At 39.4% G+C, this 23629-nt stretch overlaps 2 protein-coding genes across 9 annotated transcripts in view; one reads left to right on the top strand and one right to left on the bottom strand.

Moving 5' to 3' along the window:
- KIF3A (kinesin family member 3A) overlaps positions 1-23629 on the top strand; it is a 200546-nt gene that overhangs the window by 38667 nt on the left and 138250 nt on the right. For 4 of the 7 annotated variants that reach the window (XM_064483979.1, XM_031448981.2, XM_031448982.2 and 1 more), the window contains 6 exons: positions 136-316; positions 527-637; positions 990-1115; positions 2696-2749; positions 3100-3168; positions 3738-3862. In XM_064483979.1, coding sequence (XP_064340049.1) covers positions 136-316; positions 527-637; positions 990-1115; positions 2696-2749; positions 3100-3168; positions 3738-3862 — 666 coding nt within the window. Of the gene's footprint in view, positions 1-135; positions 317-526; positions 638-989; positions 1116-2695; positions 2750-3099; positions 3169-3737; positions 3863-5789; positions 8794-23629 lie in introns of those variants that run through there. The other 3 variants (XM_031448984.2, XM_031448986.2, XM_010981346.3) reach the window with 1 other exon arrangement.
- IL4 (interleukin 4) lies at positions 14988-23310 on the bottom strand. 2 transcript variants are annotated; one of them, NM_001303554.1, is given in 4 exon segments: positions 14988-15088; positions 17419-17544; positions 22529-22576; positions 22856-22996. In NM_001303554.1, coding segments are annotated over 4 exon segments (402 nt in total). In that variant the 5' UTR covers positions 22991-22996; the 3' UTR covers positions 14988-14995.

Here is a 23629-nt window from a genome sequence, read left to right as displayed (position 1 = left end):
ATCATGAATTAATACTACACAGTTGTGTAATTTGATAGAGATATTATATAATTATATTCCTATTTTGAAATTTTACATCCAAATTTCTGTTAAAGATCATCGATGGATATAGAGTATTCTCATTTTAATTAACAGACAAGAGCATCAGTCTTTGCTAGAGAAATTATCTGCACTGGAGAAGAAGGTAATTGTTGGTGGTGTTGATTTATTGGCAAAAGCTGAGGAACAAGAGAAACTTCTTGAAGAATCCAATATGGAACTGGAAGAAAGGAGGAAAAGAGCAGAGCAACTTCGCAGAGAACTTGAGGAAAAAGAGGTGCTGTGAATTTTTGTTTTTGATTGACACTTCACGTAAGATATTTAACGTTTCTAGTGAAAAGCTGAATATAATCTTGATAAAATTTTAAAGAATATCTATGGGTTGCTTTGAAAGATAATAGTTGCTAAACATTTATATCACGTTAAGTAATTAAATTTGTGATTTAATGAAGAAAATTATTCTGAAGTTTATCACTTTTTGTCATAGCAAGAACGCTTGGATATTGAAGAAAAGTATACCAGTTTGCAAGAAGAAGCACAAGGAAAGACCAAGAAATTAAAGAAAGTTTGGACTATGCTGATGGCTGCGAAGTCAGAGGTTGGTCTCTTAGAAATTGCCTCCTATTGTAGTTCTGAAGTTTTAAAAAAGAAATTTCTTTGATTAAGTATGATTAAGAAAAGGAATCATAGTGTGTGATCACAATTTTAAAGAAATAAAACTTTTGCCTTTGTATGTAACTTTAAATTTCAGGTATTAAACTACTTATTTCCAACCTTTACTAATAATGTGGAATAGACAGTGATAGGTAGTGTTATTCTGTCTACTGTTTTTGTGAAAAGAACTGGGTAAGCTCTTGGAAGATTTCCTAGACCAATGCCCTTTGTCACATGGAATTGTTTTGTATTTAAAATCTTGTTTGTATTTCATATTTTTGTTGATTTTCTGGTAGATGGCTGATCTCCAACAAGAACATCAGAGGGAAATTGAAGGCCTCCTGGAGAACATTCGACAACTTAGCCGGGAGCTTCGACTTCAGATGCTTATAATTGATAACTTTATACCTCAGGATTATCAGGTAAGAGGGAAGTCCTCTGATTTAAATATTAGGTCACTTGGCTGGGGTTAAGGGATAGGGAAGTATCATTTCTAATTTAATTGGTGGTAAATATTTACATTTCATGTTTCAGTGATAAAATTTTCTTGAACTAATGCCATCACATTTCACTTCAGCTGTTAACTTTCTTAATACATAATTCTCTGTTTGAGTATCTGAATATCTGAATAAGAATTTCTCAGCCCTTTGGGGAAAGCCAGATTCATGTAATTCATGTAAAGGTATAGGTCCTGCTTTTTCATTCAGTATTCTTTATTCTGTAAATAGAATAAACAGAACTCCTGTGCTAACTTTTTCTCCCTGTTTATGGACACTAACTCTGTATACGTGTGTGTCAGGGGGGTTGTGTGGTAAAATACATAACATGAAATTTATCATTTTAACTATTTTTTAAAACACAGTTCAGTGACATTAAGGTTATTCACAGTATTATGCAATCATGACTACCATCCTTCTCCGGATAAATGTTCTTAATTCTAGCATAATTTAAAAATCTCGGCGTCTGTTTCTCTTCACTCATAATTTCTGTCTTTTTAGTACATTTTAGTAAACTTTAACATTGTTTTTTTAAAAAATTATTTTGAATCTATATACAGCTTTAAGAAATTTTTCTGAATTTTAGTATTTTTGCCTTAGTATTTTTCTCCTTTGGACCTCAGGTGCGTAGAATTAATCTTTGGTTCACAGTATACCCTCCTTGATGGTCCTTGGATGGCCTGCTTTTATTTAGTTATTTTGAACTCATCACTGAAAACAAAAGCTAGGACCATGACAGTGACCTATATACAACCAAATGGTTTCCCTTTCCCCTCTTCCATCCCTTTGCCTCTTCCAGCTCAAGGAACCACCATCCTGAATCCCATGTTCTTTATTTCCTTGATTTTTTTTTTTTAACAATTCAGTTGTGTCTACATATATTTCTTGAAAGTATATATTTTAAAATTTATAAAAAGTATATCATATAGTATATAATTTTTTCTCTTGGAAAGCCAGTACGTTCTTTGAAATTAGCAGATTAGAAGTACTGTTCAAAATTGTATCTACAAAATTACAGAATATATGCAGTGATGGTCACTCTGTCGTTTCATGGCTTATTCAAGTTCACACAGATTTGTTATTTGATCACAGATCATTTGTTCAATTGGCACAAATCTCTCAGACAACAGTAAGACTAAAGAAGACTGAATCCTGAAAGACCCACACACATTCAGAGATTTTCACAGGAAATTTACCTTTAAACCTGTTATTGAAGTATGCAATTTTGGAAACAATTATTGATCCTTTGTTGATGTTCAGGATCCAAGAAATAATCATATTACCACTTACACTTGTTCAAAACATTATTCTTATTCACAATGTAAAAAAGACAAGGTCATTTTCATATGTATCATTTGGCTTTGGTGTTCTGTCATGCAATATATAATGTTTTGAGACTTAACTTTTTTCACTTAATATATTAAGATATTAGTTGCAGGAATACTTTTCAGTATCTTAAATGTTATTAAATATTAAAAGTAGATCATCTTTGACTCTTTTAAAAGGAAATGATTGAAAACTACGTCCACTGGAATGAAGATATCGGAGAATGGCAGCTAGTGAGTATTACCTTCATCCTTTCATGAAATAGTTACAGTATACGTTCTGTAAACTGGGATTGTGCTGGCTACCATGGGGAGAAAGGTGGTTCAGAGGATGAATCAAATGAGACTCTGGTAGGGTGGATAAGATACTTTTCTAATTAACTGTATTATAACACATAAAATACTCAGTAGAAATGGTATAGGTCAGTATAAGGACTGAATGACCTCTGAGTCCCTTTCTGTTCTAGCATTCCAATCATGTTTTATGAATGTACTGTCATTATATGTCATAGTAATTTGTGTCATTCACAGTATTAATTGCTAATTAAGATAATTCTTCTCCCCCTCTTTTTTCCTTTTTTGAGAAATGTGTTGCCTACACAGGAAATAACATGAGAAAGCAGACACCAGTTCCTGATAAAAAGGAGAAAGATGTAAGAGTGCTTTTAAAAAAAAAAACAAACTACAGTTTCTTTATAGAAATGCGGGTCACTAAATTGTTATTAACATGATACCTATTAATCAGCTCTGCTGAAAAAAAGGCTAATCTTTTGGGAATAGAGGCTCTAGGATGGGGTGACTGTTAGGGCAGTTCTGCTCACCTTCAGTCATGATGCCAGGCTTATCATTTCTACCACAAGTCATCTTTGGAGACTTTTCCCACCACCTCTCTGGTCTTGGGAATATGGTTAGAGACTAGATAAAATATCTGTCCTTTTCAAAGCTGGTCCTAGTCTTAGGTCAGCAAGAGGAAGTAGCAGCTTTAGGGAAAATGACATTTTTCTTTACTATGAAGGAATTTATAGTGTGTCAGGGCTTATTCACCAATGCTTGGTGAATACATTTGAGATCCATGGCATTAGAAAAAAGGTATCTTTAGATATTTATTTGGTTTTGTCTTTTGTGAATTTTTTCTAGGAGTTTATTTAGCATTTTAAATCTCCCCGAAAATCTGGTTTATATCCTTCTGTAAGAGTGTCTTGGGTTTGTTTCCCTTACATAGCCCTTTGAAGTGGACCTTTCCCACGTGTATCTTGCCTATACTGAGGAGAGCCTCCGGCAGTCCTTGATGAAATTAGAGAGGCCACGGACTTCAAAGGGGAAAGCAAGGCCAAAGACAGGGAGAAGGTAAGTACTAATTTGAGTGAAATAAAGGCAATGAGATTTCTAAGTAGATACATTTAAAGGAAATTTACTTAACATGGTAAGTATTTTGGCTTAATATATTTAACTAAATATTGAAGTCCTTGTGTAGTATGGCTTGAGCAAATAAAATCTGGCTAAAGAATTAGTCTTCCAGCTTCTTTAGCCCTCCTGAGTAGTAGAATTTATTTTTAATTTATTTTGTTCTTTCCACATGTGTAGTCATTACTATCTTAATCCCTTAATCCCTACACTAATTCTTCTAGTAAGACGCTAATTTGCCTGTTTAGGCTCTCAGGGTATTATAGTCGGCTTATTGGTTTTTCTATCGTAAATATTGCCTCAAGAACCTTGGTATCCTTAGTGACTAGTTAAAGAAAACTTCTCTAACCATCTTTCCCTCACCGTAGGGGGCTTGTTTTGACTACTGACTGTTTTGTATGTATTGTAACGTTGTAACTTAGTCCAGGGAAATCAGGATGTGAGAGCCCTGGGCTAGGGCTTTTTTCTTCTCTTCTTTCCTATATCACGTACTGTTCCAGTTATTTAAACTGACTGTAAGACTTTGGGGCTTCTCAAATGATAGGAAATAATAATCTCCCCCCCCCCCCCCCGCCTACTTTGAGTACATAGACTTTTAAGTGGCACGTAGGGTGAAGTTTTAAGTTTTAATATTTTTGTATTACATAATCTCATAGACAACCTAACATTTATAAACTTGAGGAGGAGGAATCAGTAGCATATTAGAAGTGTATGAATTTTTACATTCTTCAGTATTTAGGTGCCAAGGGGTTAAAAGCTTTTCATATTGCCAACAGAAGCCATACGTGTGATATTAATGAATAAAGCAAATCAGTTCAGAGAAATACAAGCTCCTCTAGCTCTTTCAGCTTTCCACTTGTAATAGAGGTGTTTTCCTCTTACCTCTGCTGTTAGAAAGAAATGTAACAATGCACGTGTGAGGATAAATGGTAAGACAGTTGGCCTCAGTGTAGGAGAAAAATAAGCAGTGGTGTGGACTGGGGCAAAATGGAGAGCTTCTTACCTGAAGTGAGTGGCTGCCACCCTGTTTTTAATTAGTTTTGGGAATAGAGGGCCCATTGTTTCTGAATCTTCTTATTTCAAAGGAGAAGCCAGAACTCCAGATTATTTATGTCAGATCTCTGTTTTTAGTCACTTTGTAAAAACTCTGTGTTCCTAAAACAAATAAGTAAATAATTTAGTAAGATATTTGGTTACAGTTTTTAGAATGCGTATTTTGAAATACGTACTTTTTTGGTTTAATCTAAAAGAAAAAAAAATGCACTAACATTAGATGAACCAAACCCAGCATTTCTGTAGCCAGAATGAGCTGCTGTGTTATGAAAACAGTCGATGGCCATAAATGCAGACAAATATACACAATAAATGATTTATTGATATTGCATTACATTATTTGGTAATGTTCAATGTGATATTCCTTATTAGAAATGCATAGTTATGTGCTGAGCAAAATTGCAATAAACACGATACATTAGTGGAGCATTTCCATCAGTTCCTACATAGTCATCTGTGAGGTGTTGCTTCAGGTGATTTGTGTGCTGATTTTCACTGAATAAGCACTCACCTTTAGCATACCAGAAGAGATACTCAAGAGGTTGAAATCTGGCAAGCATGCAGACCACTTGAAGTTGTCATTCCGTCGTCACTCTCGGTGGAGTGTGGTGCTGTGCTCTTGCGGTTACTCTGGGCGACCTTCCCTTAGCCTGAAAGGGCAGGCATTAATTCCTCTCTTAACATGGTTGAGCATGTCAAACCTTGGCCTGTTTCTAGACTCTGTGGCTGCCTTATACTATCTACTACATAATGTAAAGTGTTACATTTCAGTCTTTCAGGAAAGCACTCATGTTTTCTTTTTCTCTTCTCCAAACAGAAAGCGTTCTGCAAAGCCTGAAACTGTAATTGACTCTTTACTTCAGTAAATGTTACAGACTTAAAGTCACAATAAAAATTAGTGATATTCTTATGCCTGGGCAAAATCTTTAATTAAAACACTGAAGACTTTTGTGTAATTTAAGATAATGGAAGCTGTAGATCATGGACTAAGACTGGAACTAACAATTTGCCTAGTAACTTTTAGTCTATATTTATTAAGTTAATGTAACATTAAAATTGTAAACTGGTAATTGTTCAAACTGACATACTACTTTTCAGTTTATACTGTGCAGGGAAGTTAAGGGAGCAGCTTATACTATAGAGAGTTGCAGTTTAAGTGTATACATAAATCTGCTAGTGATTTATTCAACTACTGTATATTTAGATAACTGGATGGATATTCAAAATAGAAAAAAATGTCCTGTTTTTCACACAGACAGTTGCAGGTCTAATTGTCCTATGTCTTGCTGTTATATATGAATGTATGGGCTACATATCTAAGAAATGATTTACTTCTGACACCCACCTGGTCTGTTTAAATGTGTTCTAATTTTTATACTAATATTCATTGCATTTGAAGTATGAGATGACTGATCTGACTGATCTGTAGAAAATTTTATAATTAGTCTTTAGAAGTGTACATGCTTAAAAAACAAAAGTTGAAAATGTTTCATCTGAATTTCTCGAGTTCTTTTGCCACTTTGACTTCAAGTCAGTTTTTTGTTTTGGTTTCATGTTCTCTTGAAACATTGAATTTGTGCCTAACTATAAAGTAGTCAACAACTGCAGATAATAAGAAGCTAAATACTGGTCACTAATATTTGCCTGTACGTGTATATTTTTTAAACTTTACTTTGCAGTGTGACTAGTGGATGTTTTCCTTTGTCTGAGTTCTAAATTTTGATGGAAGTAGCTCTGTTTCTCCTAGTTGAGAAAGATCTCCATTTTCCAGAAACTACAGCCAAAGCAAGAAATATATCTTTCAATTCTTTACTTTTAAAGTACTTTGTTTTTCTTCATATTTTACAAAGAAAATACTCTTCCCTGAATATCTTTCATTGACAAATCCAGTTAGGCCATATCTCTAAAATAAGTTATTTTTATTTTACAGTAAAGTAAGTTGTAATAGAATTGTTTGTTCTTTTGTTGGCTGCTTACAAAAAGTTATGCTACTCCAAAAAGAAGCATATACATCTTTTAAGTGTTTTAAAATTATGTAATCAGCCCTGAAACACATTGACTACAAGTTTTGAGACTTCATAAATGAGTATTTATTAAGTTAACATTGTTGTAGTAAGTTTGTATAAATATTGGTTTGTAATTACAAAGCTGTGCATGCAGTGGGAGTGAGTGAAGTTAATGTGTTTGTGAAGTAGTGGTAAAAATGTGTCCATAAATTTAAGGTACATTCCAGAGGTGGTGTACTAAATGTCCTGTGTAGGGTGAATATTTTCTGGGTAATAAGAATTGCATTTAACTGGCAGCATTTTCTTTGTAATGTGTAAGATAATTAGACAGTTACAACTTTACTCTGTGGAGCATTGTTTAGGTACTGTGAAGACTTGAGGTGAACTTGTGTCTTGTAAAAGCTTTGTGTGAGCAGAATATCTTGGCAATTATAGATGCACATTTAACTCTGTTAGTAATTACTGTAGAGAAATCTTAATTTTACTTGTAGAAAGAAAAGATGACTACTTCTTTTTAAAGTCCATGTGTCTAGCCTTTAACCATCAAGTTAACAGAAAAGGAGTAACTTTTGCATTTTTTTCTATTCCACTCCACTGCAGTAACTACAACAAAAAAACTGTAAGAAGTCAAAACATTGAGAAATTTTAAAAACTGGTTGCTTTAGTAGTTTTTTTTAAAGCATTTACATTAGAATTGATTATACTAAATGGGCATTAACTATTTACCTTGTGTAATACTAGAATTAGATATTGGAGCCAGGCCCGAATATCTATGTGAAAACATGGGAACCTGACTTTAGAGCTCTTCATTTAGCTCCAGTCATAGCAGTTCTCTGGTTTCTTCACATTTACTATGTCTTTGTCCACAAATGAAATATTTTGTAACTTCAGTGTTAATTTCATGAAAGGATATAGATGAACAAACTTCTCATTATTTGAAACAATAGGCTGATTTAAAATGAGTATCACATAAAGTAGGTTATTGAATGGCCATTTTCTTTTTAATTTAAAAAAATAATTATTTATTAAAAATAGCCTTGGTAGAATGTTATTTGCTTGTGGTACGTTCTTTAATAAACCCTACAATTATATATAGTAATAATTAGGGTATTAAAATATAGTAATATTCCCCATTTTTGTTTAGATTTTTTGTGAAGTATAAAAGTAATCAAAGTGAGAGTTCTATATCTGTGTATTCATCCCACAAGTAGAATCCATCTGACATGCTATGTTGTCTACTTTCTGGGGAAGAGGAACATTTTTTTGCAGCAAGAAATTTAAGGTTACTTTGAGAGAGGGGGTGGTACTACTACAACTATAACTTTTTTTTTAATTATTATAACAGCTTTAGGTATTTTTTGGTCTTGTTTTTTTATAGTATTTTAAAAATATCTTTCCCCTTAACTCTTATTTTAAGGAAAGCCCCTCCCTATCCTTCAGGGCTGTGAATTAAGGAATGGGTAGAGTTTACATTTAAGTATGCCAGTGTCTGCCCAATTTCTTAATGGATGCATTTGTTTTCCTTTTTAGTTATTCTTTGATCTTAAAATGCTAGAAGAAAACGTAGATCTTCCTAGTGCCTTTGAACTTACACTCTTGTCTAGTGAATTTCAATCATTAATAACTTTAATAGCATTACTACGATACTATATGGTGGCCAAAAATAAAAATTGTATGGTGAGTTTGCTGAATTAATTTCAAAAGCCACACTTTCATTGTATTTTATGTATAAATTGTATTTGTTCAAATTGTATATATTGCTATTATATGTACACATATAGCATGGTTAAATAAGAAATAAAAATCCTTACCTGATGCTGTAATAGTGGCCTGCTTCTTTACTGAACTATTTTTTGTGTTTATGTGCATCCTGATCTTAATAGGCAGGTTCTTTGTGGTTGGCATCTCAATTTCATGAGGCTGAGAGAGGCCGGTGTAATTTTATACCCAGAAATACTCAGTGTTCTAGGTCTTTAAACAGAAATCATCATGATACAGAAACCTGGGAGAGATGTTTTTTAAAATGCTTCTTCCCATTGATTGAAACTTATTTTCATGAAAAACATTTTTACCCAAGTTTTGTTATCCTTTTCTTTCGGTGTTTGAGAACAAAAACTTAAAGAAGTGTATATGGAAAATGCATCTCACTAAAAGATAAAAGGAGACGTTTCTTAGTGGTAATGATATGATCTCTTTCAAAAACTTTTAATGAGCTTAAAATAGCTCCAAAACAGTAACATTGCTTGGATTATTGTTAATCATGTGTTCTTTTGACAACATTTGTTGATCACCAGGCAACATGCTAGGCAGCCTTAAATTGACAGCAGACATTGAGAAATTTTGATTTGTCATCATGTTTCAAAGGATTTCATGTGCTCTTTGCATAGGAGAGGAGACTCCTCTGGCCATTTCTGGGCTTGCTCTCTTCCTTTTCCCAACTGTTAGCTGATGTAAAACTCCTACGTGTGTGTAGAATATGAAAATAAAATTAGAGACCTGCCATAGTGTAAGCAAGATGATCAATAGTGCTGCCTTCGCACCTGCTGCCCCTCCTCCCCGGTTGAGTTTTGGACTCTGATGCTCACTTTCACCAAGCAACCTTAGGAAACTTATCACTGCCTGTGTTGTCAGGATGCTGCTGAGGACATTGTCCATCCCACCGTCTTGTGAAGACCCTTGAGAATCTCTCTTAAAACCAAGTACAAAAAGCAGAACAAAACAAAATCCTGAGTACCAGCCTAAAGGACCACAGTTAATCTGTGCCCACAGGAACAGTTAACACAGTCCTGAAGCTGCAGCCTAAACTTAAAGCGAGTTGGAGGAGCCTTCTAAACACAAATGTTATAACATCTGAATGTCTCATTCTTAAGCTGTTTGATTTGCAAAGCAAATCAGGTATTCAGTCCTCCTTCGGAAGTTGAACAAATGTGTGGGAAAATGATTACGAAGAGGCTACTTCAAAAAGAACTTGTTTCCTCTCAGCATTTATCTTGGGCTTCCTGTGACCCCATCTTCAAGTTACTTTTATCACCGTTATCAGAACATCACATTGTCTTACCCAAACACGTTTATGGCTCTGACTAAAGAATATGACAGATCAGACATTCTTCTACACCTGCTCCCTCCCCCATCCCTTTTTAGAGGGCTGGGGAAAGTTTAGTTTTTAATCAAAGGCTTTATTTCTCCAGTTTTACAAAGGAATTTAACTGGGACTTTACAACTGAATAAGATATTTCTCAGAGTTGATACCAATCTTAGCAAGAGGATATTGCCTAACCCAACCTAAAACTACCAGAGTCATTACAGAAATATTGTGTTGGCCTTTATTTCTACTCCATCATGAGTTATGCCACTCAGCCACCCAGGTGTCTTTTTTATTTACTGTGGACTAATGCTGTGCTGAGTAGAGGGTCCTTGCAAAGCTCATAGCCTCCCTCAGGAGGGAGAGATGGCCATGTAAGTGGTGAATGACCATGCAGCCTGTTGAGGGCTGTAGTGAAGGAGGGTGAATGGTGAGCTGCCAGGCACATCATCCTTCCCTAGGAGCTGACACGGTGCCTAGCACACATCTACCTGACCAGAAGGTTAGAGAAGGCCTGTTCTCTCTTTGAGGTGTCTAAGCGATCCAACACGTGCGGAAAGACATTCCAGGCAGAAGAAGTAACGTGAATCTAGGTGCCACCACGTGCATTGGTAGTATGTTTGAAGTTAGGCCAAAGCGGTTGGGACAGATGAGCCTGAAAAGGAAAGAGGCCAGGATCCTACTGTCAAAAGAGTTTTCTGTAAGCACTGAGAAGTCATGGAAGGATTTTAAGTGGGACCCGCACGCTGTTTGTGTTTTAGAGAAATAACTGCTGGAGAGATCATGAAGGACTAGAGACGAAGGAAGCTGGGAGAGCAGACAATGTGCGTGCACACCGGTGCCTTGGAGGCTGAAATGGTCATGGGCTGGAGGAGCTAACCTCCCTCTCTTCTCAGCTGGCTCTCTTGCCTTGTGATTGGTACCAAGACTGAGCGAGCGTATGTCTCTTTACTTCTCTTTAGTCGTGTTCTGTAACAGGTGCCCAGGTGTGCAGTCGGCACCCAGAACGTCTAAACATGCTTGTGTTTGGTATAACACTGGCTAGGACGAAACAGGAAGGGAAGAGACAGCTTAGAGAGTGAACATTGAAGTAGGAAGACGTTGACAGGAAGAATGGATTAGAAGAGAAACACTGGAGAGCTGAGGAATGTCTGCACACTCAGGGCAAGCACCAGCCCAGGAAATGCTAGGTGTGACACTAGCTAGATTTTAGTACTCCCCCTGGGGACGGAGCTCCAGTGGAGCTGAGGGCTTGAACCAGGAAGTCAGCTCCCAGACTAGAGAAAGTGCTTGCCTTGCCCTCAGCTTAAGGTGGTAGGAACTGTGAAGCTAACCTTGTCTGCTGATAGGCCAGGCCGGGCCTTGCTCTGGGAGAAAGCTGAGCCCTGCATTCTCCTCTGAAATCCCTCTTTCTCAGATGATTTGGGTAGGGAAAAAATAGGACAGCGCACTGGCATGGACAGGCTAATAGCAAAGAGAGAACCCCTGGTGCATTATTATCAGAGAACAGCATTTCTCACTGGCTCAAGAATGTTTTAATAAGGGACATTTGGCTGTAAATTTGAGCAAATTGTTTTTCTTTCATTTATTCAATAAGTATCACCTACCAGTGCCAGTTAGAGATGTAATATGTTAGTAGGTAAAAGGTGGAGGTAGCTGACAGCAGGGAGGGAGGGAATCAACCTTTGCTGTCAACATCACATAGTCTGTGCACAGATAAGAGGCACATCCCCTGAAGCAGGTGTGGGCTGTAGCTAAATTTCCTCAGTGAATGTGCTTATGTGACAAGCATCTCAACTTTCACTTAATCCTGATGTTTCTTCACTCATCTTTTAATGTATGTCCTCCTCAATTCATGTTCTCTCACCCCGTCTTTGGCTGTTTCCATCCATGACAGACAGACCTGCCTGGAGCTTGTGCCTGTCCCTTCTATGGCCTGTTCTGAACTTTTCTTCCAACTGCCCTTTCTTTTACCATCCTGGCCTCATACACAAATTACAACCCACAACTCATATCCTGTGGCAGACTACAGCTCACATTAGCCATTGAATGCAAATGAGTCTCAATCAAAGAAGAAAGGAAATTTCAGTGTGGCCTTAGAAGGCTCCATGACTGTCTTAGTTACTTGTTGCCCTTGGCATGCTGGTATTTTATGTGGGCAGGGTGAAACTGGCTGTGGTCAGGGTGTGACTTTTAAGCTTTTGATTTTTTCCCTTATTTTGAAAGGGTTAAAAAGATATTACATGTTTTGGTATAATTTTAGTACACGTATTAATTTTCGCTCATTCACGGTTATTGGGTCCATATTCTTGCAGAGAATGTATCTTTAAAAGGTAACTTTTAGTGACTTGACACTTGTTTTTTTTTTTCCCTGTAATTTTTTTAAATAACAGCTTTATTGATTATAACTCACATACTGTAAAATTCATCCTTCTAAATGTATAATTCAGTGGTTTTTAGTATTTTCAGAGTTGTACAACCATTATCACTATTAAATATCAGAACAATTTCATTATGCCTGAAAGAAACCCTATGTCCATCAGCAGTTACTCCATCTTCCTCCATTTCCCCCAGCCCCTAGTAACCAATGTTCTGCTTCTTACCTCTGTGGATTTGCTTCTAATAGGCATTTCATATAAATGGAATCATACCATATGTGGTCTTCTGTGTCTGGCTTCTTTGTCTTAGCATAATGTTTCCAAGGTTCATCCATACTGTAGCATATATCAGCACTTCATTTCTTTTCATTACCAAATAATATTTCATTGTTCATTTGTTTATCCATTCACCATTTGATTGACATTTGGTTCGTTTCTACTTTTTTTTTTTTTTCACTATTAATGATTAATGCTGCTGTGAACATTTGTGTAAAAGTTTTTGTGTAGACTCATGTTTTCAGTTCTCTTGGGTGGATACCCAGGATTGGAACTACTGGATTATACAATAACTATGTTTGTTGCTGGTAGATGTAACCGGTTTCCAGGTTCTTGTCCCATCCCTGAAGGAATTCAGAGACAATACGCAGTGGTTAAAAAAGTAAAGTGAGGATTAATTAAGGAGTGGATAGTATACTCTGAAGGGGAGAGCGGGTAGGCTCAGGTGTGCTGGCTGCTGAATTTCTTTGGCAGGTTTGTTACATAGGGTGTAAAATGAAGGGGTGGAATATTCATTAGGGAGGGAACGGTCTGGGGTCATATTCCCTGATTTTCATCCTAACTCCACCTTCCCAAAGGAAGGAGGGATTTTTGTCCTTATTTAGTCTGGATTGGAAGTGTCATGGCGTCTGTGCATGATGGGTACTTTTAATCTGCAAGGCTAATTTTATTGAAATAAGGGCATAATGAGCAAAAGGTACTGGACGCTGGAGATTCTTGCCTTTTCTCACCTTTCTTTGTTGGCCTCCAGGCCGCTCATCACCCCAAAAGGTGTGACCACTTATCAGCCCAGAGGTTCCTGCTTTTCTTTCTCTGCCCAGGGACCCCTGGTGCTTACATGATGTGTGGTTTTCTGCATTTGACCTGTGTCTCCTTTCTGCCCAATTCCCGCCATTTGGCCTGCTCGTATCTAGCTGTGTGCCTGCTCTACCATGTTTAACCTTTTGAGGAATTGCCACACTTTTTTCCAAAATGACTGCACCATTTTCCAATCATACCAGTAATGTGTAAGAGATCCAGTTTTTCCACATCTTCATCAACATTTGTTATTGTCTGTCTTTTTAATTTTAGTGCTTTAACTTTTAAAAACATTTTATCGTTTATGCACATGGTCACACACACAGGCTTAAAATGGAAAGCCAAAGATCTCCTGCCCTACTTTCACTGATCCTTATTCCAAGTCCCATTCCTAACAACGCACCTTCTCTTTTTTGTTTTTAGTTTTTCTAGTAGTGACCATTATAATTCCAAATATTTCTTGATTCACCTACTATTGGTTTGTTTGTTTTTTTACTTTTTATTATGAAAACTTTCAAACATGTATGAAAGCAGAGTAGTACAATCAACCCCCATGTATCCATCTCTAGCTACATCTTATGACCACCTTGGCAGCTGTTTTTTGATTTATCAACTTGAGATATTTTGTGTTAATTTCCCCATTGCAATGTGAGAGTTTACCACATTTATACTATCCCTTCCAAATTCTTTATAGCAAATTATTTTTAGATCTTCTATTACCTTTGTGATTTTGAATGAATACTTACATCTCCTGTTCTTGTTCTATCAGCCTTCAACAGTATTGCTTAACTGATCCCTCCCCAAGTGAGCTGGGGATATTAGTGCCCTACCTCTCTTTCCTTGTGCTTTCTCCTCTCAGTCATTTTCAACTATGCCCTTTATGTTGTCAGGTTGATAGCATTGACAGTCTGTTCTGTAACCACAACTAAATCCTCCATGCTTTGTCTTCTGGTTGATTCTAAGATTTGAGAATTGAAAGAATTTACATTATTAGGACTTTAAACATTTTTCACTGCAGAGCCATACAGTCTGCTAGAATTATCTTTCCCCTCTGTAGATTCAACATAACCACCTTCATGCCAGTGGGAGAAGACTGTTCTCAGCATCCAGTTGACACTTTTTCAATTCAGAATTACTTCGTAGTCAGTAGTGCTTATGGACCCATTCTCCAAGCTCTCTTAGATTAATTATCACTTACGTCTTGTGTGGCCTTGTATTTAATCATTTTGTGCATTATGTCCTCAGTGAGAGAAGAATCTCCTTGAAAGGGAAATGATCTTTCATTTTTCACTACCACACCAATTTGAGTCTCCCAGTAAATTAAACTGGTTTCCCCAAAAGTTGTCAAGTAAATATAGCCAGTGCTATTAAAGTGACATCATGCCATCAAATTCTACATATACTTTATTTTATTATGAGTTATAAATACATAAATATTTTTAAAATAAGGCTATTAAAAACTCATAAATTAAAATATTCGGCTTCAACATTTTGAGTATTTCTCCTTCATAATCTTCTTTAGCCTTTCCAAGAAGTCTCTCAATGTGCTCTTCTTGGAGTCATTCACAGAACAGGTCTAAAAAAGAAACATTTCGTTAGTTTGCATTGCTAAGTACTGGATCTTGCTGTCATGCCTGGCTACCTGGCACTTGGCCCTGAACACTGATGAAACCAGTACGCCCAGTCTAGCTTGGTTGGGAGTCTGACTCTGCCACTCAGCCAGCAGGATTTGCCTATTTTTGGTGCATATAGCTACACTCCTAGAAAGGGTCACTGTGCCATCACTGGCTGCCTTCTGGGTACTGCCATCCCTGGAGAAGTGTGTCACAGCTAGGTTCTGCTCAGGGGCATAACATGAAGGTAGAGTCTCAGACTTGCCCATTGTCGTCCTGGGCCTTCTGTGTGGCCGCCTGGACTGCTGAGAGAGATTCAGCATGTGTGCCCTCCTGCCCATTAAACAGCAGCATCACAGCCTGGCAGCACTTCAGGTGGAAAGGATTCCTGGTACCAGCCACCAGGCCACTGCTTCATTTTGAATCTCAGCCCTACCAGTTATTAATTGCATTGCCTAGAACAAACTACTTCATTTATAAAAGGTTCAGTTTCCTTCTTTGTAAAATGGGAACAGTAGTGCCTATTTCTTAAGGTAGTAAGAGGATTGAAAGAGAGGATGAGTGTAGTATCTGCTCCCTGTTCTATTAGCTTATCTTATAAATAAAGCAGCAGGCCCTAGAAGGGGGGATGAATGTCCTCAATTCCTCTACTTGGCGTTAGATAATGTCTACTCTTTGCTCTCTCTCTTCTCTCCATCGTCAACTCTCCCCTCTTACTGGAGGATTCCCACCGGTATTTTGACATGCTCAGTATGTACCCCATTAAAAAGAACTTCCCTCACTCCACACCTGCCCTTCAGCTGTTGTTCTGTTCCTCTGCAACCTTATGGAAGAGCACCTCAGAGGAGTTGTCCACACTCAGTGTCCTTTCTTTTTACTCCTCCCTACCCCCATTTTCTATGGAACCCACTCCAGTCAGGCTTTCATTCCTGAATCTCCATTTATATCAGCATCACCAGTGGCCTCTGTCATGCCAAATCCAGTGGGCATTCTCCAGTGTTCATCTTACTTGACCTTTTAATACATTTGACACAATTGATCACTTCCTCCTCCTTAAGAGTTTCTTCACTTGCTTTCTGAGGTACCACACTTTAATTTCCTCCTATTGCACTGGTTACTTCTCTTTTGCATAACCCTCCTCTGGTAACCTCTGTATGTTAGAGTGCCTCTGGGCTCAGTCCTTGGATCGCTCCCTTTCTCTGTGTCATTCAGGTCTGTGACTTTAAACAACATCTTTCTGATAACCCTTCACTTTATATCACAAGTTCTGAGCTCTCCTTTCAGCTTCAGACTTTTTCAAAATTCTTATCAACATCTTCACTTGGCTACTCAGCAGGTACCTCAAACTTAACTGTGTATAAACTTGAACCTCGTGATCTTAACCTCCAGCCCTGCTTACCCTCCTCATTTTCCATATCTGTAAACAGCACCAACTATCCCCCAAAGGGCTCAGGCTAGGAACCAAGAGGTTACCTTTTACTATTTCCCTCACCCCTCACAGTAGCTCTGTCAGTAAGTTCTCTGGCTCTATTTTCAGTTATATCCCAAATCGGACAGCATCTACTGCTCCACTCTGTTAAAACCACCGTCATCTGAAGCCTGCAATGCTGTGGCCATCTTGCTTCTATGCTTACCCCTGTTCAGTCTCTTTATTGCACAGTAGCCAGTGATCATTTAAAATCACCTAAATCAGATCATAGTCTCTGCCCTGCTCAAAACTGTCTGGGAGTTTCCCACCGTATCTGGGACAGAATCCCAAGTTCATGTGTGATCTCCTACTGAAATCTCCCTCGCTCACTCTGATCCAGCCATACTGGCCTTCCTCACTGATCTTTGAACATATGAAGCTTATTTCTACCTTAGGGTCTTTGCATAGCTGTTCCCTCTGCCTGGAATGTTCTTTCCAAGTTAGTCACATGGCGGGCTCTTTCACTTAATTCAGAATCTCTACAGATGATTTTACTAATTACTAAATCAGCCCTCTCCCTCATGACCCCTATGTTCTTTATTCCTAATTTTTTTGATTCCTATAATTTCATCATAGCACTTATCAATACTGGACGTCATATGACATGCTTGTTTGCTTTTATAACTCCCCCATTAGAACATTCTGTGAGAGCAAGAACAGTATCCCCGGTGCCTAGAGCAGTACCTATAAGCAACACTCACAGAGCCCCAGCAAATACCTGTCGAATGGATGAATGGGTTAATTGCCCAAGAGTCCTACTGTTCATAAGGAGGAGTATTTAGTATAAGGCTGCTGTCCAACAGGAGCCCAGTGAGTGCAGCTTACCGTGTTTGCCAGGCCGCTGAGGTTCCTGTCAAGTCCGCTCAGGTGTTTGCTCAAGCAGTTGTGGTGTCTGTAGATGTGCCGAAGAGCAGTTGCCGCCTTGCAGAAGGTTTCCTTCTCAGTCGTGTTCTAGAAAGAGAAACACCACAGATAGTTATGTGTTGGCTCGATTCTGAACGTGGGAGAGAGAGATGTTTCCTTCTGATCTGTTCTTTCCAGAAGGATGAATGGAGAAGGTGAATTTGCTCAACTGTGGATCTGGTGTTCCAGAGACTGGTGGCTGCTCATTGCAGCAAGCAGCCTCTCCCAGTTACCTACAAATGCAGCAGCATTTTCCTAAAACCTCCCAATTTCCTTTCCCTTGGAGGGTTTTGCTGAAAGGGTGCCTGAATCGAGTTACTCAGCTAAGTAACTGAGAGAGTGGGGATTTGAACATAGGGCCACCTATCTTTAGCCCATGTCTGTTCCTTTACCCCATACAGGCTATTCTTTCTGGGGAAGGGGTTGTATGTCTGTGAGCTTGTGGTCAGAGTCTGTTCTCTCTTATTCCTGTAAGGTCTTAGAATCCAGGTTTCCCTGGAAATCCCACATGCTTCTGAAATAAACAAGTGCCCATCCTTTGGCCAGGACAGCACTACTTTGGCCAGCACTCTCTCCATTTAGCCCTCCCCCTGGGAAGTAACAGTGTGAGGAGATAAGGGGTTTCCCCACAGCTAGAGGTGAATGCCAGGATCGGTGCTGGGTACCCCCGGGAGTTTGGCCTGGGGAGATCAGGGGCAGCTTCTGAGTGAGGGTGCTGGGCCTTGAACAGAGCTCCTCCAGTGTGCAGTGTCAGAACCTCCTTGGAATGCTGGCCGTTCTAATGTGGGTCTGGCCACATGGCTCTCCCTGCGGACGTTTGAGCCTTAGAAGAGGGAATGTATAAGGGGGAAACAGCTCTTGTTGAGAACCTGGGAGGAGGAGTATGTCTCAGTCTGATCAGGCCTAGGGTGTCCTCTCACTCTCCCCTGAAGAACAAAAGCATGGAGCCTGGAGGGTGGTCTTAGCTTGAGCCCAATCCAGATCAGATAAAACTATCTTCAGCCTCTGCCAGGCCAGGTTCTTGTCCCTTGCTGCTCAGAGTGTGGTCTTTGAAGCTGCAGCCAGGGCATCACCTGGGAACTTGTTAGAAATGCAGACTCTCAGGCCTCCCCCTGGACCCACTGAATCACAGTATACTACTGGATCTCCAGGGCATTTGCACTGTCCAGGCAGATTTTTAGGTTCTTACATGTATTTTCTGATTGTCAAACTTTTACTGTAAGAGTAATATGTATTTAACAGAAAAGGTTTCACTCATTATCCCACCAGCCAGAGATAACTACTGTTAAGATTTTTGATAACCGTCTTCCAGATTTTTTTAATACTTCTTTTTTTTTTTTGGCAGTAGGGACCAACTATTGATACTGTTTTATTTTCTTTCTTCTTTCTTTCTTTCTTTTTTTTTTAGTGAAGTTACTGAGGATTAAACCTAGGACCTCATACCTACTAAGCACACATTCTGCCACTGAGCTGTTACCCTCCCCTGATTGATACTGTTTTGTAACCTTTTTACACTTAACATATAGTTCTAGCAATTTCTTAAGTCATTCAGTAGTATTTAAGAAGATGAGATTGAGAGCTGCATAGGAACCCAGGGCCTATATGCACCATAATCGATCAATCCCCTATCATTGCAGTTTTCTGCTTCTGTAAATAAAGTGGCAGTGAGTCATCTGTGTAAATTTTTGTTTTCATCTCTTATTTCTTTAGGCTAAGTTCTAGAAGTGCAGTTCATATTTTAGGATTTTTCCAGGAGGATCTAGACCCAGACTGAGGCACCAGAATCCCAAATTATAGAAGCTTCCCCTGTTCTCCATGGAGCTTGGTGGCCCATGGGCAGGGCCTTAGGAAGAACATACACTTAATGAACTGGCCAAGAGCCCTCTGGACCCTGATTCTAGTTGGAAATTTAAGAGCGGTACCAATATCTTTGGGCTCTGGGGGTCAAGAAACCTCCCATAAATCACCATACCTCTGGGGGCAAGCAGAGGTGGTGAGGCCAAGGAGAACGCAGACACTAGGTGTGTGCAGATGTAGGCAGAGAGAAATGAGGTTCAAAAAGGCCAGAAGGAGACAAGACCCTTTGCTTATTTCTCCATCAAAATCTAATGAGCCTTTTCTAAAACTTTGGCTAGGATCTTAGAAATTATACTGCCTTAGTTTTGAGTGTATGGCCATATAATATAGGAAAACACACTAAAGATATTTTTCAAAGCCCTTCTAAAAGTAATTAGGATAAAATAGGAATTGAAAAGAGATTGAATTGAATAGAAAACTTGAAAAGAACTAATTCCAAAGGCTGGTTTAGCTTCAGGTCTTAAAGCTTTAGCTCCATTGGCATGGCAGCAACAGGATGACACTCCGTACCCACCACTTTCACCTGCTTGTTGAAATTTTGGTGCCTGAGTACATCTCGTGTGGCTCGAGGACACTTTGAGGACAGGTGGACCCCGCAGTTCAGAATTACTCAGGGAAGAGGCTCCAAAGGGAGCCTGGGCTCTTGACACAAAGAAGCCCGTCCCCCATGGGAATATAGCAGGTGGTGGAATGCCGGCCAGGAGACATCTGTGGCCAGGACTCTGTTAGAGTTCTAATCTGGGACATACAAATCCAGTCCTGTTTGTGTTATATTCATTATCTTCACTTTGGCCCAAATTTAGTCAGCCAGTGTTATATATGAAAAAATCCTTTACTTTCACTTTCAAAAGAAGATGTAAAGGTTGACGTAGAGCTCCCTGAAAAATTGTGTACTTCCAGCTCCCTTTGGTTGAGTAGGAAATACCTCCAACTAATGGTCCACTCAGGAAGTCCTTTGTAGACTGGCCACCTTGCTTGCCTTCCACCTTGCTCTTCCTCAGGCCACCTTAACTTCACTGACACCAGGAAGGCACTGTCCATGAAGCCCAAGATTTAGATCAGCACATTCTTCCAGCAGCTGCCAAGAGCAGGATGTGGCCCAACTTGGATGTAATGGAACACTTGATCCCCAAAAGGACTAAAATCAATACCCTGGATTTTGGAAAGATGTTCTTCTTTGAGAACACAAAGAAGTAACTTTTCCTCCCACATGTCACCTTTGTGGGTTTTGAAAATAACCACCTTTCTTTGTTCTGAAATATCTTAATAGGTAAGTAAGCAGGACTGAGTCTTTGAGGAAAAGAGAATGGGAAAAATGAAATTGTTAATCCAGGAGGAGTAGAAGCAGTTCGGGAGAAGGCATGAGGTAGGTAAGAGTGAAGGAAGGCCATATATTATATGGCCATACACTCAAAACTAAGGCAGCAGGGACTGGTTGTAGGAGCTGGCTCTCCATGTGGCGAGGGAGTCTGTGAGAACTGAGTGAAGAGGAGGGCCAAGAACAGAAGGAAAGCAGCATGGCAAGGCCTGCAGCTCAGGGTGGGGGGTGAGGGGTGGCTGGGTCTTCTAGAGATAGGCTAGAGCAGGGTCGCCTTGGGCTTGGAGTCATGGGGGGTTTCATCATTTCCAACCGTTGGCCCTCTTTCTTAGAATTATTGCTTCTCTACAACCAGTTTTTGCCTTTAGTCAAGAGTTATATCATACAATAACACTTTCCACTAACTCAAGAGTTGGATTCCAACAAACTTTCAAAATCATTTTCATATCTTCAGATGTAGAAACTGAGGCACAAAGAGAGGTGGAGACTTGCTAAGGGCTACATAGTTAAAGGCAGAACTGGGGCTAAAGCCACAGACTCTCGCTTCCAGACCCTTGGCACTTCTTTTGGGGCCCTGCGCTTGGCTTTGGTAGAGCCCTCTCGGCAGTGCAGTCGCCCTCTGGAGAACCCAGAGTACAACTCAGTGGACTCTTGGCTATTTTATGTATCTATATAAAATATTAACATAGTCTCCAAGTCCTTCCAATCTACTGAGGGACAGAGTCTGATACAGGATCAGTTTCTGAAGGATGGAGTTATATAATATATATTACATAATGTTATATATTATACCTTTATATTATATACATAATATCATATAATTACATTACAGTATTATGTATTATTGTATATCCAGCTCCTGGAATAATCTTTAATGAAATGAGATCATCCAGACAGAGTCCTGAAGAACAGTTTTCCTTCCCAGTAGGGCAGGCCTGGTCTGTGGCCTGGGTGCTGGTGTGAGGCCCTGACCTACCCACAGGGCTTCACTCCTGGCCAAGTAACCCTCCAGTACACGTGGAAAGCAGGTGGTTAGGAGACCACTGGTAGATTGAAGCTCTGGGTTTTTCATTCTCAGTCTTGTGTTTCCATGAAAACAGGAACTGATGTGCACAAAGCTATTGATATGGCTGTAGTCATGTGTTTGTCAGAGAAAATGCACTATCAGCTGTCAAATCTATCTCCTCCCACTGCACATCAGGGGGTGGGGGTGAGGAGGAAAGGCGAGACGCCCCAGCAGGAGCAGCCAGAGGCAGGGATATGTTGAACCCTATCTGGCAGACAGTTGTGGACAGGCCGGAGAGGAGTTGGCAGGACAGAAGCAGCTTAGGGCCTCTGGACAGCCATGCCCAGAGGTGGTGGACCGTTAGGTGACCAGGCTGCGGAAGAGGAGGGGCTCTGGTGATAACTTTTCTGTTGCCGTAGGAAGTCTCTTAGACAAAATGAAAGCTCTCTCAACCTGTAATCTCAATATCTGTTTTTGTGAGAGTATTTGGTTTTTCAGAAATGTATGGGCTAGAAAAATTCTCTCCTTTAACAAGTATTTCTTGAGTGCCTCCTATATTCTAGGCCAGGCCTGGGTAAAATCCTAAAGAGCTTTTCCTTGACTGTGGTCTGAATTATGACTACAAAACCCAAGCTTTCTATTATACATCTTCTAAATCAAGTGAAACCAGACACACCAAAACATATTTGAGAATAAAGATCAGAATTCTTGTTCTTTGAAAACATTTCACATTTTACAGTTAATTTGGGCCTGCTTGCTCTCTGTTTAAAAAGTTTCTTGTTCAAATACTTGTGGATAGCTCTCCTCACCAAATCACCCATCTGCCAAAGCAGACCCAGGACAGCTCTTACCTTTGGGGCAGCAAAGACGTCTGCTACAGTCAGCTCCATGCACGAATTCTTGGCCCAGGCAGGAACGAGAGAGCAAGAGACAGAGTTACCTCCAACTGCACAGAGTAATCCTTGCTGAGTACTTCTCACTCCCTAAACTGAGAAAACTTCCTATAGTTCCTCAGGGAAAAAAAAAAAATGCCAGGAGAAAAGTCTCCACTCTGCTCCCGGTCCTGTCACCAGTCACCAACTCCCAGCTCCCTGGACGCTGTTGTGTTCTCACAGTCTGAGAAGTACGCACAGCATCACCAGAACATCTGGAGAGATGGTGCCAGATAGCTTACTCACCTTTCTCGCAGTGAGGGTGTTCAGCGTTTTGATGATCTCTTGCAAGGTGATATCACACTTGTGTCCGTGGGCAAAGTTGCTGGTACAAACCAGTAAGCAGACCAGGGTTGGGATCAGTTGGTAAGTGAGACCCATTAATAGATCTCTATTTGCCCTGACAATGTGAGGCAATTAGTTTACCAGGAGAAGCTAACAATGCAATTCTGACAAAGATATCTCTATATATAGATATAAAATTGCTGAAACTGAGGGAAAATCAGTTTACATTGGAAATTTTCGTTACACCAAGTTGTCAGTCATTTGGGGCCAATCAGCTTGTCTCTTCCAGGAGAAAAAATGCCTCACAGAAACAGGTAAAATGTTCCTGTGAAATCAGACCAGTAGGAAAATGAAACCTTTTTTTAAAATTAACTACAAAGTATCAGCATAGGAAATTACACCATTTGCTCTTTAGGTTAATCTTATCAGCTGGGGGTTGCTGCTGGCTTTTTGCTTTGCATAAAAGGAGGAGGCCACAGGTGTCCGAATTTGTTTTAGTGCAACCCTCCTGGGGAAAGATAGAGTAATATCAAGAAAGTTTGACTTGATTAGCCTTTCAGCCTGGCTTCTTCCAAGTATGGGTGGCATCTGGGAAACTCTCCTTTTGTGGAAAAGCTGATCTGGGGTTCTTTCTCTGGGTAGAAGTCACGTAACGGGCACAGATTCTCTCCTGTCCCAACACTCAGGCATTCTGTTCTTCCAGATTCGGGATTTTGGCCAAGGACAAGTAACATC

Source organism: Camelus dromedarius, chromosome 3, assembly GCF_036321535.1.
Source record: "Camelus dromedarius isolate mCamDro1 chromosome 3, mCamDro1.pat, whole genome shotgun sequence".
NCBI lineage: Eukaryota > Metazoa > Chordata > Mammalia > Artiodactyla > Camelidae > Camelus > Camelus dromedarius.
Note: the sequence above shows the minus strand (reverse complement) of the source record. Positions and strands in the feature narration are given on the sequence as shown.